The 16,942-nt window shown below is 31.2% G+C and overlaps 1 protein-coding gene across 1 annotated transcript in view; it reads right to left on the reverse strand.

The window, feature by feature from the left end:
• Positions 1 to 6,272, reverse strand: part of LOC109536957 — a 9,297-nt gene extending 3,025 nt beyond the window's left edge. Inside the window, exons 1-3 of the mRNA XM_019903447.2 lie at positions 5,736 to 6,272; positions 716 to 863; positions 231 to 497 (exon numbers count right to left, since the gene is read on the reverse strand). Coding sequence (XP_019759006.1) covers positions 231 to 497; positions 716 to 863; positions 5,736 to 6,081 — 761 coding nt within the window. The 5' untranslated portion in view covers positions 6,082 to 6,272. The remainder of the gene's footprint in view (positions 1 to 230; positions 498 to 715; positions 864 to 5,735) is intronic.
• Positions 6,273 to 16,942: the final 10,670 nt, after the last annotated feature.

Genomic DNA, 16,942 nt, shown 5'->3' on the forward strand with positions numbered 1-16,942 from the left:
TGAAAAACTTTCGTAGGACGTATTTTCTTGTAAAGTTCATATTTACTGAGATATCGCACTTTGACGCACTAATGAGCAACCCTGTATATATATAATAGATGAACAAAACTGAGCAAAAACTGAATTTGAACTTTATTCCTACAATCTTTCCGCTAGCTGAACCTCTCCAGGTCCAATAAAATAAAAAAACAGCACAATTTAAACAATGTAAGGGAAAAAAAGAAACTTACCATTTCAATAGTCGTCTGGTGCTTTTGGTAACATTTTGTACAAATATGTGAAAATACTGTGCTCCAAGTATTCTGGACATCTCAATCCATTCCACTAAATGCCCAGAAATATCCTGGGCGAAATTAAGTGGTTTTACGCACAATGTAAAATTCAGTTTTCTGATAACTTTCGGTTTTGCTATCTCCAAATACTTGTGAGAAGATTGGCAAGGATTTTTAGATAGAGCCACTGATGTCGGTTTGGAACTGTTTATAAATCCCGGCAGCCTAAAACGGAAAAAAAATTACTAATTGCCATAATAGAGTTCCAAACGTTCTGGTCGTCGTAAATGCCATTACTTAATCGCTCATTAGAATCCATCGGAATATGTGGAAGATTAATGATGCGAATCATCTTGAAGACTTGGAAAACGTATTTCAATTCCATCGAGTCGTTTGTATTTTAAACTGTAAATACTGCAATAGGAAGAATAATAAACAAATACCTGCAGGATATCAAAACGGGATTGTAATAAGTGTTATTGTCATTCATGTCCCATTTCTCGTACCATATGGGCGTAACGGTAGATTTAATAATTCGGACGTTATCATCGTTGGTCGAAATCTGACAGTACAATGTTGCATTCCAACTACCTAAAAATCAAGTTTAACAAATATATTTGATGTGCATATTTTTGAGTTACAAGAAAATTATATTATTATGTTTTAAAAAAATTAAAAGAAAAAATAAATTTGGACTTCTGCACTATGCACTCATTCCGAGGTCAGGTTTCAGGAGTGTAAAATTCCGAATAAGAAGGAATTTAACATTCAAAAAAAGATGAACTTGCTAATTTATTTTTACTGCCATCTAAATAGTCAGATATTTATTTACTAATAACTGAACCAAGTGAAAAATTCAATAAATAATACTTTACCAGTCTGTATCTACACTTTTACTCCATCAGGAAGAAAGTAAATCGAAAAAACGTAAAAAAGTACAAAAAATCAATGAACTTAAATGAACAACTGAAGACATAATTGGAGACACTCCACATACCAATCAGGAAATAGTCCTTTTTATTTAAATAATAATTGATGTATGCTAATATTTAGTAGAAATAGTGAGATTTAAATTTTTCATTTGCGCTCATCATACCTGACTTTACACCATTTTTAAGGGCCTTATGATTTTATAAAGTACAAACGAAACAGCTACAAACGAAAGAAAGCATTTCGACTATTTCACTGTTAGCTCGTCAATTAAAAAATCGTAATCATAAAACCATTCTATTCCATTCCATTCAGCTCAGTCAGTTTACAAGTAATTTTTTTTTTAATTTATAAATGCAACATGTAAAATTTTGCGAACGTATGTTTCCCATCATTTTATTAATATTATAATGTAATCGTTCATAAACTAATGCCTGTCCAGCTGTGTTTTACTTATCCTCGCGTATTTATCCTGCTTCTATAAAAGGTATCGCGACCCATCTGCAACCATAAACTTTTCCTTTCAATCTAATCATTATTGTATTCTAAATGATATATGTTTATGTGCAAGTTGCATCGTTAAAGAGTAGTACTTGGGCGACTCAATAAAAATCAGCAAGTTATTACCTTGATTTCCACGGCATTACCCATTAAAGGTTTCTTGCTTTCCAATCAGAAAACTCAGTGATCATTAAGCGAATGCAAACTTGATTTTTTGATTTTATTCAACCTTTTTATGATTAAATTTAATATATTTTTCATGTTTCTTTCAAGCCTTAGATTAACAGTAATAAAACTAATCTATTTGCCTGCTTTGCCAAACATTGATTTCAATTTATCGCTAGAATTCCACATAGCGTTCACATCAATTTCACTATGTAGGTACTCGAAAAGAGATTCATAGATTACGTAATGGACAGACAAATCGAAATATGCCGACTGAAGAACCCGATTCGTTCCTTACTGTTTTCTGATCCCAGTCCGTTTATTACATTGCATTACACGCAAATTGAACTTGATAGAAATCAAAATGCCAAGTAATATCTCTCCAAGATATCCATCAAGGAAATTAAAGTACTTGGCGAGCTCAACATTGTCGATCTGCCACCTCGAAATTGTCGATTGCAATTATATGAACATTAAGTGAATAAAAAGAATATATAATTAGTCATTAGTTGTATGTGTGTTTTTTAGATAATGATTCTAAATTATACAGAAGGTCTTTGTGTCTGGCTTTAATGATTATTGTCTTGCAACGCATAAAGGACATGTGTAAGAATTCTCGAAATGCGAATACTCATGCCAGGGCACGTTTATATCAGTCGTTCCCGTCTAAACTTAAATGTATCTAAAATTTATGTTTAGACCAGGTTGTACTTCAAGAGAACGATTTATGAAGGTATCATTATTTTCATATTTCAATTCTGTATTTTTTTAGTCCAAAATAAACAAAAAATTCAAAGGCGTTTTTCGTATTTGTTCAATTTCCTCCTATGCTCGTTTGCATCCCATAGCCTAATTTGCTCTGCAATTTTTTCGGTGATTTGAAAAGAAAAAATCGGAAAAAGACACATTAACAAAAAATTAAGAAATGAATTTCATAGAATAGAACAGATTTAGACGAATGAAAAGTGGAACAAAAATTATACCATCAAAACACAGAATACTGAAGGCATGATGAAAATAAATTTAGAGAAAAAAGTAGAAACCAACGATAAATAAGTCATCAAGAACATCCCAAAAACTATAAAGGGACGAAATGAATAATGTTTCAATTAAGAAATAGACAAGCAATATTTTTGATTAGGAAAAAGTGGTGGGGCAATTTTACTTATTATTTTCCTGACATTTTCAGCTTTTAATATACGAATTATACAGCATACAATATATACAGTGTCAATGAGTAAATGCAAAAAAATATTTAGCTTTTCAGAACACAATTGTTTTTCGTTAAAGCTGAAAATTTTGAGCAAAATAGTAAAAAAAAATAGCAAAATGTGTGCAAATGGATATTATGGCAATACAGCCGAATGAACATCTACAGATTAATGGTGAACGACACGAAATTATTTTTTAAATGAATCGTTATTGACGCAATTTTTTTGTGTTTTTGTCAGAATAAATGGTTTAAACAGGAAACAAAAGGCAATTTCTGGAAAACATTTACTAGTGCGGTTACTGCTAAAAAAAGCGACTTGGCAAATATAAGAAAACTCAAGACGTCATCTAATTTTATTCTAAATAGATGTTAGATACTCCGGTTGATTATCAAAATTCTCGAAAGAAAAATGTATTATTAGAAATATAACTAACAAAATCAATGTAATTAATTCAGTTTAAAGGTTTTTGATACAGAAGCACAATTTAAAATGTGCAAGGGCTGTAAGTGAGAAACAAAAAAAAGACAGAAAAAAGTTTCCGGCTTCTAATCCGTGTAGAAACACACCTCCAAGTCGATAGGATACATAGAATTAGTTTAAATGCCAAAAGTATTGACAAGAACTGAAAAGCCAATGAAAATTGTATGCAGCTGAAATCTGGTTAATCTGAGTTCGTGTTTGTCCGCACTCAATTATTTATAAATTTTTCTGTTGGTCGATGGCCTATAACAATGTATTAAAATGCTAATATATCGATGCAGAATTGCAAATTAGCTCCGCTGCCAAAGTAGATTAATTAATATGTTGTGTAATGCAGTTTAGATGCGTAGATTAAGCCGAAGTTGTCGGATCCAGCACAGTGATCGCAATTGAGATGAATAATTGGCAAAAAGTATAAGGAACGTAAAAAAATGTTTATGATGCATCTTCGAGCAGAAGACGTTAGGCTTTGAAGAAATACCCTACTTTTGGCTACAAACTTCTTGAAAATTGAATGAAACTGAGGAACAACGAAAATTCTACTTCAAGCTGTGAAGCCTCAAAAAAAGCTTTTAGCGTCAGTAACTCTTGGTACTTACTGATCACAGAAAAATGTTATTTAAAAATATCATTTAGGTAAAAAACCAGTCAAAAAAACACAATTTTCAAGCAGTATAACTAGAGATTCCTCGAAAATTTCCAATTTATCTCACAACTTTTCTCATAGTACATACCAACATCATTCTGTTACATAACAATAAAAGACGGTTGAGTTTATAATAGGTTTCAAATAATAGCAGGCTGCAAGTCGAGATTAATTCTTCAGATAGAGGCATTAGTTTTATAATTTCCGATTTAATCGTTCGATTTCTTCCTTTTGCGAATAATGGACGCGCGCAGAGTAAACTCTAGTATAAAAGCCAATTTAAGTTTTAACACTGAGACGTCTAAAATTAACAATAAGGAGCGTTGGATTCTAAATTATGCACGATTATCGATTATATCTGAAATTATACGGTATAAAGTTTACATCAGCTAATAACAATATCGGAAATGAGTCTTGTAAATGAAGAGCCCTATTTAAAGTTTTTTTTTGGATGTCTATATTGAGAAGACTAGTTTTTACTGTTTTGTTGCCCCTGTAAATAATGTCGTTCGTGTATAATGGCGGCAAATGCGAGCCAGTAGAAAACTGGACTTAGAAATGAAAAAAAATCGATATTATTTTTAAATTAATATATTGTCTACGGAATTGTAACGTTTTAATTACAAAATTGATTCTCCTGCTTTTTAATGTCTTCAGTATGTTCATTAATGTATTGAAAAATTCCTTTCCAAATAGTTGCGAAAGTATTTTTTAAATCTCACTTAATCAGCTTCGACGTCTTCTCTCAGTTTATATAAGAACCATACGTCGATCATTATGTTATTAAAGTTAATATTTTCCGGCAAAGGCCACGGAATTCTTGGAGAAAAGAACCATCGTGAATTCTGCGATTAGAGAATTAGCTATCATTTGCAATTGACATAAATAATAATATCTTGTGATTTTCCACGCAATGATTGCAAACTGTTTTAAAATAAATGAAGCTAAATGCATCTAAAACGACATTCAGTATTATTAATTTTATATGATGTATAGAAAGACAAAAAATTACGGAAATGCGTATCTTTTGATGAATCTGAGGATTGAAAATACGACGGCAGGATATAGAGCTTGACTTACAAGAAGATTATCCATTACACATTAATGGATATCCAATGAACGCTTAAAGCCTTTAATGACGCTTGAATTTATCATAATTAGTTATGAGGAAATTTATTCTCTTCGAGTTTCTTTTAATTAGACAATGAAAGAAAGACAAAAGTTCTAAAACACACTAAAGGCATTCATATACCACAAATCCATAAATTTAAGAGTTATCAAAAGAAATTCTGACTACCAAAAATCCTTAATATTCCTCCTTAAGTGCTATATTTAAAAAAAATTGAAATTTATTATGACTTTTTGCTAATATGAGGCAAATTATGAAATAATGTAGCATGAACCCGAGGCTGGTTTCTGGGTTTGCACAGCCATATACAGGGTGGCCCAATCAAAATACATATAAGCGCCATAACATCAAAAACAAAGCAAACATACATTTAAATAGTTATCAAATGCAATGCTCACCTTTCATAGCTCCAACTATTCTCAAATAACTATATGGTTCTAGTCTCTCATCCAAGGTAACTGAAGTGACATAAACTTCCATATCAGCCACTTTTGACCAAAATTTCGCTTCATTTAGACCACTTGCATTGTTTTTTGAAAACCTATTTTCACACACAAACTCTTTTCCGTCAAGTTCAATTTGCTTATTGAACGAATAAGCCATGATTTTTTTCACTGGTAACACGAGTGGTTTCACGGCCAAATTCTTTTCTTCATCTACCACCAAAAGGGTTGAAATGTTGAAATACACCGTAAGGCCGATAAAGACGATTACCAAAACAGTCCAATAGGCTTTAAGTATCATGTCATCTTCAAAATTAGAATTTTTTTGATGAAACTTTCATAAATCAAGAGTGCTAATCCGTAAAATGAGACGCGCAAAATATCACGGTTGGCCGAGCGCTAAAACAGTTGAATTCAAAATGATGGCGCGAGCTAAGAGAACTTGGCGGAATGATTCACTTGTCTTCCTAGCCTACTTAGACTGAATGGGCATTAGCAGTTATTTTTCTCTTTTGCAATTCTCACGGCACTCTGGCTCGAGAGTGTCTTATTGTTGGTTTTGTCACGATTAGAACACTTTTTGATAGCGGTCGTCACGCTTCGGGGTTTAGCACAAACCATTCCAATTATGTCAAAGTGGATAACATTTCTTTAACAAATGCTCAAGATCTCAGCAAACAAGTTTTTTCACAAAAAAGTACTCATGTGCTTCTTTTTTACTTTCAATAGGAATAAGCAACACCGGGCCCTTTACAAGGAGACACTTCATTATATCAGACGTTTTATATTATCTTAGGTGTGTTATGGGCATAATTACCTCCCTAGTGGCATAGTGAGGAAGAATTAAGTGTTAATGTGTTTTTGAATACTAGACAGCATCTTATAATCTAATAATATCATTTTTACATAATATATTTTTAATATTCTATAGAACCTTTATTTATCCATTACATAAATATTCTTAAACTTTTGATAGTAAATATTTTCTCATTAGTAAACAATTTTTTTATCGAATCGCTCTATTATTGAGTACATTTTATTTATAAAAAAGGCAAAAACATGTCTTAAACATATTGTACAGGGTGTTGTAATACTGATGTGCTTGCTTGGTCAAATTTTAAATTCGTCTGCGGGAAATAGCGAGTAGCTCAGACAGAAGAAAAGTATATGTTGTCTTATGTATTTTGAGTAATTTGGATGGTTCACCATCTGTTTGCCTTGAGCCATTTCGGAAATATTCATTTTTTTTATGGGCATCACATTTTCTGCACGAAATGTATTTAAACATGTAAGGCTGAATAGGGAAACAAAACTTTAACAACTTAATTAACAGAGCTTAAACAATAGCAAAATAAACAGAATTATCAGCTTATAATGAAATGCTGTTCCCACAGCTATTTTTCCAGGAATTTTCTTAGCACATAAAAAAAGTTGTAATTAAGTAAAGTTTGTGTAACCGGTCATAAATTTTTTAATATATTTTGAGTGGCTCAGGGTAAACAAACGATTAAAATTTTAAATTCCTCAGAAGACATGAGGTTATAAGATCGTATACTATTTTTGGCTCTCTGGGATATCCCAAATTGACCACAGAAACAGTTAAACTTTGACAAACATAACAGTATTTAAACACCCTGTAGAACACGTTTATTTAATTTTCTTTGCTTATGTTATAACTTAATGTTTGTCAAAAAATAGAGCTATGATTCGATAACAATTGTTCAAATCGGATCACCTACTGAGCAATTATTAATTGAAAAGTTGGAGAATATTTAAACTAAGCGTTAATTTGCGGCACGGTATGTATACAAATGTCTCTGAATGATCTTATTCTATCTACAAAGGCAAATTGAAGAAATTAATCAGAAAAATAGTCAATACAAATGTAAAATGAATACAGTTAGCCGCGTAATATAAATTATCATGTAAAAAATCCCACACAGAACCGACTGAATGGAATGAGATTACGAGTTCATAATAGTTGATCATTCAATCTGAGGAATCATAATTTAATATTCAGTTCTGCCTCTCGTTTCAAGAAAGATAATTTATATCCACAAATAAAACCATCAAGCCAAAAAGCTGTGGCTGTTGTAAATGGTGCACATTACAACAGCCACAGCACCATTAATTCTAAACTCGTACATAACAAATGTTTTAATTATGTGATACGGAATGTCGTCGTGGCTTCTGATTAAAATCTAAAGAGCATCTTTGCAGAATCGCTATTTAGAGGAATTGAAAGTATTTAAGTGTTTCCAAGTTTTTGCTATAAGGACAGTTAAATAATTCACCTAGATTGTAACTTGAAAAATTCACAATAAGTATTACAACTTTATTGAAACTTTATTAAATGCACAAGTTGCTCATTTACAGTGTGTTTTTTTTGTGTCGATTTTACTATTTTTCTTCTTATTTCATTATTTTCATCTCAACATCACCTATTGCTGTACGGATTATTTATAGTATTTATATTTAATTCATCTATAAAATCGCATAGCTCTATTATAGTAGATATTAATGATAGGAAAATGATTCGACATTTCCGAAGAAATAATATGGCTTGTATGGGGGATAAAATATGACTTAATGGAACGTGATTGCAGCTTTCCTGATAGATACAAAAATCTACTTGATTCTAAATAGACTGCGGGCGATTCAAAAGGGGCAATTACTGTGTCGTTTGTTATATTGCTTTTAGGTGTTAAACAAGGGAAATTATTAAATTTTTTCCATGATAATAAAAGCCTGTATCATAATTATAAAAGCCATAATTTTTACTCCTACATTGGCTCCCTATCACACAAGCAGATTTATTAGACGCTTTTCGCAGATTTTTTTTGCTCATATTATTATAAAGTTATGCGTACCGATGTTTTATGTGAAGTACTAATGATGTGTACCTGATGGAATGTCATTGTTGTTCATGGTCGTAAAATTTCTCAAGTTTGCACCCAGATAAAGCCAATGGAAAATAATTGGATATTTATGTGCGCGAATATGCCGCCAATGACTCCTGAAACGTCCAGAGTTTTGTGAAAAGACGCTAAATTATTTGATACAATTTTTAACTAATTCTTTTATGGTACAAAATTAATTAAATTATTCTTCACGGTCATTAATATATATTTCTACTAAATTAATTAGATTTGCAATATTTGCCGGAAAAAATTATTAAGAAAACAATTTTAATAATTTCACCCTTAATTGTAAACAATATTAAAAATAAAAAGCAAGCTGTATGAACAAGTGGAACATCAAAATGAAAAAATAATATAAGGTTGGTTTTTCTGTTTAATATTCAATTAAATATTACAGATATTGACTGCAATATTTGCCAATAAACTGCAAAGAACAAACTTTATTTAAGCATTTCTAACTTTGAAATTAAATTTAAGGTCGCACCATATTAATTTTGTCTACGTTTTTTTCTAAACACAAGGATATACTTCACTTTGTCGAAGACGAAGCTGAATGTGTAAGCTGATGTTTATATTCAAGTATCTAGTATACCTCGTGCATCTTTCCAGTTTGTACTTGCCTCAGATTAGTAGTAATGAAGTTGAGAGCGCGCTTTTGGTTGAAAACAATTTTAAGATTCCAGTTTAAACGGCAGAAAAAATCAGCATTGAGAACAGTTTTATAGAGAATTTGGAGATATTCAGAGATATTCATATAGAAGCGTCTACTACAACTTGTACACCTAGCAAGTTTGTACTTGTCTCAGATTAATAGTTACGAATTTTGAAACAGAGCGCGCCTCGAATGGAAGGATTTATTTTTAGACCCGCGGATAAACGTCAGAAGAAATGAGGATTCAATGCAAATTTCTCAATGTTTAGATTAAAGTACCTGTTACACCTTGTGAAAATTTCAGGTTTGTACTTGCACCAGATTAGAAGTTATAAATCTTGAGAAAAAGCGCGCTCTGACAGGAAACGTTTATTTGAAGAAAAAATCATCATTGAGAACTATTTCTATGATAATTTACCGATGTTTAGAGTCAACTGTGTGTTTTATTATGTGAAAGTTTCAACTTCATACGTTTTCGATTATTTACAAGAAGTGCATCTTGACTGGAAACGTTTATTTACAGACCCTCGTACAACAGCAACAACTTCAATCAGAACTTCGCGATGTTTATATTCGAGCCCCTACTACATTCTGTGCAACTATCAAGTTTATACTTGTTCCAGAGTAGTAGATACAATTTTTTTTAAGAGAGCAGGGGTTTGCTAAAAGCATTGATTTTTATACCCGCGTTAAACCTCAGAATAATTGAGAATTTAATGCGAATTTGTGAATTGTGTATGTTATACTTTAAGAAAAATTTTTGTACGTACTTTTCCCAGATGAGAAATTGCAAATTTGAAAAAAAACGAGCTTTGATTGGATATTTTCATTTATATACCCCCGCTTAAACAGCAGAAAGAAATTCAGGATTAAGAACCATTTTCAAGAAAATTTTAGTAAAAGCATCTACTAAATCGCGTGAAATCGTCAAGATTAGACTTGCCCCAGATTAGTAGTGACTAACTCAAACAAGATTTCGCTATTGTGAGATTCAAATATCTTTTATTTTTGATAAAAATTTCAAGTTCGTTACTCCAGATCAGTTTTTACAAATTTATAAAAAAAGAGCGCCTTGCATGTAAACAATTATTTGTAGACTCGCGTTTAAACAGGAAGATAATTTTGCGATGTTTATATTCAGGTCTGTCCTATATTCTGTAGAACTATTAAGTTTGTTGGAACTATTAACCCCCAAAATTAGAAGTTACGAATTTTTTTTGGCGTATCTGGAATCATTCCATTTTAGAGGCTTGCTTAGATATAAGAAAAAATTATGATTTAGTGCAATTTAAAATAAAATTTCTCGATGTTCAGGTTCAAGTGTCTTTCAAGTTCTTGTGCACCTCGAGCTTGTTCCAGATTAGTAGTTTAGAATTTTTTAAAAGAGCGCGCGCCTTGGATGAAAACTTTTATTTGCAGTCCCGCGCTTAAACATCAGCAAAATGTTGCAATGCTCAGATTTAAGTGTGTACTATTGTCTATCCGGCTTAGAAGCCTCAAAAGATAAAGTCATGGTATTGAAACACGGATTACAACTTCTACTGTTACCTCATCGCCTCCGATAATGTTTACCGGAGATGTGATCGAAACGTCGGGAAGCAATTTCAAGGGTTGATAAACGTTTCATAAAAATATTTTTTGTAAAAGATGTTTTTTCTTTTTTCGTTTTCTTGATTTTGCCAGCGTCGTAAACGCGGCTCTGAAAATAGATGTTTTTACAAAAATGCGCTCTTTCTTTAATACATTTATTTCGATCAAACTAAAGGAGGTATGAATATGAAATTCGCATTATCGATAGCAAGTATCTGAGTCTTACGATGACAAAAGTTTGATAAAAATCGCTCATAATACTGATTTATATCAATGTGGCTCTGAAAATGAACGTTTAAACACAAATGCGACCGCTCTTTTAAAAATTTGGTTGGACCAGACTAAAGGAGACAGGAATATGAAATTTGCAGCGTCTATAGGAAATTTCGGAATCTTACCATGACTAAAGTTTCATAAACATCGCCCATAATACTGATTTTTTTTTACCAGTGCCGTAAACGTGGCTCTGAAAATCGACGTTTATGCACAAATGCGCCCTCTTTTTAAACATTTATTTCGACCATACTAAAAGAGGTAGGAATATGAAATTCGCACCATCTATATCAATTATCTGAGTCATTCGGTGATTTCAATGGTAATAAATTTTTTGAACAGCCGTAAAAACCTTCACAGTTTTATTGAGTCAATATATTCGTGAACTTGACGACAGGTTTTTCTTTATAATTTACTAAAAAGTGGTAAACGTTTCTTGAGACTGCCTCTTGCTATTTATTTACAAATAACTTATAGTTGAATGAGCTTTTACATGTTCCAAATATTTATCAAAACTGTTTGGCAAAATTATGTTTCAAACGAGAATGGGACCCCAGAGAAAAATTGTTTAAAAATCTGAACTGAGGCGCATTCAACCCGTGAAAAGGAGATTCACTATGTAAATCGCGATAAATAAGCAAATATACAATACACATAGGTATCCGCCATTTCGCTAAAAGAACATGTAAAAATCAGATAAACGAAAATATGCCTAGAACGTTTGCATACAAAAAACTAGTCCAGATCACTTCACAGATAAGTTTACCAGAATGATTGTAAATGCAAACAATATTTAAAAAAGGTATATTTATTTTTAGTAATTTTATGAATCAACTGGTAAGACAATGGGGACTTGCACAGTGCAGAAATGATCGAACCAAAGCTACCAATTTACATAAAAAGCCTGTATTGCCACAAAAGTCCATAAACCTACATATTCAAGTATACTTATATAAGGTACCCTTGAAAACCCACTATCCCACGCCTTTAGCCATAGTTTTGCTATATCTGCAAAGATCTTTGCACGTTTCTAAATTCGTTTATGTGCTTTTCTCACGACTTTTTTGACCAGCCCACGTTTGTTCGGGATGTTTGGTTGGTCGTCAAAAGCAATTAATGGAGCGCTGCCGCCTATTTTCAAATTTTAATGGTTTTTTGATATCATAAATTCATTAAATTCTCCATTTACAGTTAAGAGGAATTTAAATGTCGGCTTCAATTTTATGAATATGAAAACCTGAGTGGCGAATATATAGTCTGTGTAACTTCCGCCATCATAAATCAGCGATTTTTTCACTCAGCATTTAAAGACAAAAAATTTGGATTCTAACATCCTGTTTATTTGGTAACTGGTTAAGACTGTTGATTTCCTTTCACAACGAAGCTATTTGGATTTTTCAACGCAAAGCCATTAAAAAAACTGAAAACTTAATGACTATTATTTCTTTCACGCATATAATTGAGATTAGATTCTAATCAGCAACCGTTTTTTTGCGGACAGGCAATTAGCATTGGAACTAAATTAAACGCAAATAACAGGAATAAAGTTTTCAGCTCCGCAATTATATATTTTTTCGATTATTCATAGAAGCATTCCAAATTTATTACTCTTTCAGCTTGACTCAGACAATATATTGGAATGTCATTAGTAAATATATATCTTTATTTGGACTTCATATACAGGAAGAGTTTTGCAGCAATTTAAAACTAAAATAAAAATAATTGATTAAGCGTAATGTGCCTTAACTAAGGCTTACACAATGTTTTTAAAGTTTTGGAATTTCCATTAGTGATTGGTTTAGTATGGTCATTATAAACTTGTCGCTTTCCTAATGTTTTTAAACCCCCTTTACTTTACTAACAACTTAGCATTTATATTTAGTTTTCATTAAGTTTAGTTTGATAAGTTAGTAGTATTTAGTATTTAAGTTTTCACACCGGACTGCGAACAGGTAATGTGTTAGCTCTCCAGATTTACAGAGCTTGGGTATGTAATTTTCTGGTGATAAATAAATAAATAAAATAAAAATTATTCAAAGTAACTAATACCACAGCTTAAATATCATTGCTATCATGATATATAAGCTGTGCTAATACCTCAATGTTCAACACCTCAAAACCGTTTCGGAATAAGTTAACATCTAGATGCAGAAAAGTTAACATATAATGTGAAAATTATTTTTTTATTAATAATAGTAATTTAAAATAATATCTAAATCTAAAAAGTTTAGAGGTATTAAGAAAAAAATATAAATTGCAACTTCTTCTAAAACACTCTGGACATTGAAAATTAAACCCTTCAACAAAATAACTTATTCATTGTAAAGCCAATAAAATTCTCCACCCGCAGTAAAATATGTACCCGTATTTTTTTATACACCCTTATAAAAAATACAGTAATGCAAATAAATATAAAAATGTTCAATATTTCATTCATTCAATTTGAGTGGTTTGGTTCAAAAAACCATTTCGTCTTTTTGCCTTGTTCGACTTCATTTTTAAAATTTTCTCCTTTTGGTTCCTTTTTAATGTTTTTCTACACTGTTGTACTTGAAAGGCAATTCTAATTAGTTTGCATATTTTATTTGTTCTGGCCCAATTTTTCTTTCTTTCTACCATTCGCTCAATTAATAACTGTATCATTGTTTTAAATTTGTACTCACATAAACAACTAAATAAATAAAGAAACAAAGGTGCTGCTGAAAAGATTTGTGTGTATGAAGCGTCGAGTTATACAAAACTGGAAATGAATACCTAAACCGAAAATAAAATACTCCAATGTTGCTGATAACAAATACCTTTTTACATTAATACGCTTATTAGATAGGATATCCTATTAATAACTGACAAAATCAACATTTTTCAGGATAGTAACTGTCTGGTTAAAAATGGCAGTAACAAAGAACTACCTAAGGAAAACTTATCAGAAACCAGTACTATCTGGGATTCAAAATTGCCGCATCCCGAAGACAAAGATTAATGTTTATAACTCAGTGAATGTATAAGTAATCTTATCAATTATACGGTGTGTGGTCCAAAAGGCCTACACAATGGCCTAGCTGACAAATTTATAACCTTAAGTCTTACTACTATGGTTGCAGCACTTGTCCTCCCATTTTTTTGCCACGCAAAAACCGACGCAGATTGCCATCTGCGATCGTGATTTGAAATTTTAATTCGATTCGATCGATTTTGAGAAAATTATGAAAAAAAATGTTTATCGGGTGAACCCGAATTTGTTTTTTTGCTTTTAAAGGCTTTCCTGATTTTTTGCGCTTATGATTCCGTTATTTTTTAAAGTACTCGCGTTCTCCAACATACATTTGAATGCTGAAAATCTTTTCAAACTCCCTTTTTCTGAATATTCTAAATTGCCGGTAAATTAAGAAATATAAAAAAACGCGTTCTCTTTCAAATAGGTTTTTCTAATTAATTTGCCTATGGTGATGAACCTATGAACATTTTGCCGATATTTCGTATTCTGAATTTATCAGATCAGCGATGAAAAATTGAAAAAAAAATATAGTAAGAGCGCCTTGAGCTTTGCATTTATAAATTTTCTTGATTAATGCGTCTATGGTTCTGTTATTTTTAAACATTGGAGCGTTGTTCAAAATACATTTATTAGCTGTCATAAAGAACGGGTTCAAAATATGACTAATATTAATTATAAAATGTAATAAAATTAAAATAAAATTCTGATCAAGGTGAGTTGAGAGGCTGTTTTTCTTCTTTTGGTAAATTTGAGCTAAAACATTTCGGAAATATTTTTTTGCTTTGTAAGCAATTATTGATTGAAATAAAATTAATACTAAGTACAAAATAAAATTTTCTTCGTAATTAATTTCAGATGACCTGGACTAAGCATAATAAATTATATAGAGTGCGCCTAAACCATGAAATGCTCATTGTTTGTCTTTAAACGTATATTTTATAGCATGAACAAAAATGACAAATTGCATAGCAGAACTTATTGTTTGATTTGGTTTACACGAAAATACAATGTTCGCAATATGTTTATTATATAATTAATATAAGTTAACCGTTAAAGTAACAACATAAAAATTAAATAAAAACTGTTAGAAAAAGGTAATTCGACATATCATGGATAAAATGGTTTGGGCACGTTAAATTCTTAGGAAGTTCGCGTTAGTTAGTTTATTGCAAATTTAGAAAATAAAATGAAACCCAGAGTGCTTGATGCGAAGAGAAATGGTCCAGTTTTGTATATTTATTCCTTGGGTATTTATTATTATAGTGCAATATTCTTAAAAAATATATAAATAACTGAAATCTTAAAACGTATCTTAACAAATTTAAAAGAAGACAACAAATGTCTTCACAAAATATTATAAGAGAGAGAGAGATAAATTAAAAATTGTCAATCAACCTGTCACTAAGGAATTTTTTTACCTAGAAAGCTTGAAATCTTTAGATTATTTAACGACTTCACAATAAATTAAGTAAATGCGTAAATTTTCATTGTTTGCTTCAATTTATTCGCACAACTTTGATCCTACTTTGTTTTTTAAAAATTAAATCAAATGTAAAATGCGTAAAACCGTTCACTATATAGTAATAACAAATATCTGCTTAACATCTAGTTATCATAAAGCGAAAGTGACCCTAGAAGATAAATAATTGTTAAAATTCTGCGGTTTTCTTTTGATTATTTATAATTGCTCTCGTCTCTTCTTCAAGTATTCCCGTCTTCATTTTCATGTTGTTTTCTTTGCTCAGTATCTGAAACAATTAGACTAGTATATTTTCAAATGTTGCTGTCTGCTTCCTAATTACACGGGCAATTGATTTATTGGTGCTCAAACCAGCAACTTGAAGAACGCATTTTTATTATTTTATCTGAAGCCCGTTTTGTATAAGTAATCGAGTGCCACAAGTGTGAAGGCGAACTGTAGCAGACTAACTTACCATTAAATTCACTGGCAAAACTAATTAATTAAATTAATATATTGCCCTAATACCCCACATCAATTATATGGCGGAAATACTGAGTTTTATAAAATTGCCTAATGACCTGAAACGAGGTCGGTCAGGTACAAAAGAAATTAATTATAGGGCGGAAGATATAATAAGAAAATTATTTTTTTTACTTATATGGCTCGATAAAAAAGCATTACCAAGATTTTCAATTTTTCAATGTTAGATCTAAATGACTTCTGTTTTAGTTGGATTTTTTCATATTGATGATTTAACAATTTAATTTTTGAAAATCAACTTTAGCTGTTGCCTAAGGTACGAACGGATTAAGAAATCCTCATAGTATATTGTATATACTATTATTTATAATTATAGCAGAACCTAAACCCAAATTGCAGCGGTATTTCTATTATATCATTAAAAGATCGTCATGCGCTCCTGTCTTCTAATGAGTTACGAGCCGTTTTTCTTGTTTCCTTGTATATTACGGTTTTGGACGCGAAAATTGCTAACGGTAATTTATCGAGAACAAAGCGTTTTCTCGCATTTTTCTCAAGTATTACTTCATACAAATACTAGGTTATAGGAATACCATCCATACTTCCACTTATTTATGAAAATTATTATTTTTATTTATTAATAAAAATTACTTTCTTCAAATATTAATCATGTATCATGCAAATCCTGTTACGTAGTTTAGTTTGTCATCAATAAAAATAATTGACTACTAAACATTCCCAGTTTCAACAACACCTTCGCACTTCCATCATCAAATTGATCAAAGTGTA

This window comes from Dendroctonus ponderosae, unplaced genomic scaffold, assembly GCF_020466585.1.
Source record: "Dendroctonus ponderosae isolate FM_Combo_2020 unplaced genomic scaffold, Dpon_F_20191213v2 Dpon_F_20191213_2, whole genome shotgun sequence".
In the NCBI taxonomy this organism is placed as follows: domain Eukaryota; kingdom Metazoa; phylum Arthropoda; class Insecta; order Coleoptera; family Curculionidae; genus Dendroctonus; species Dendroctonus ponderosae.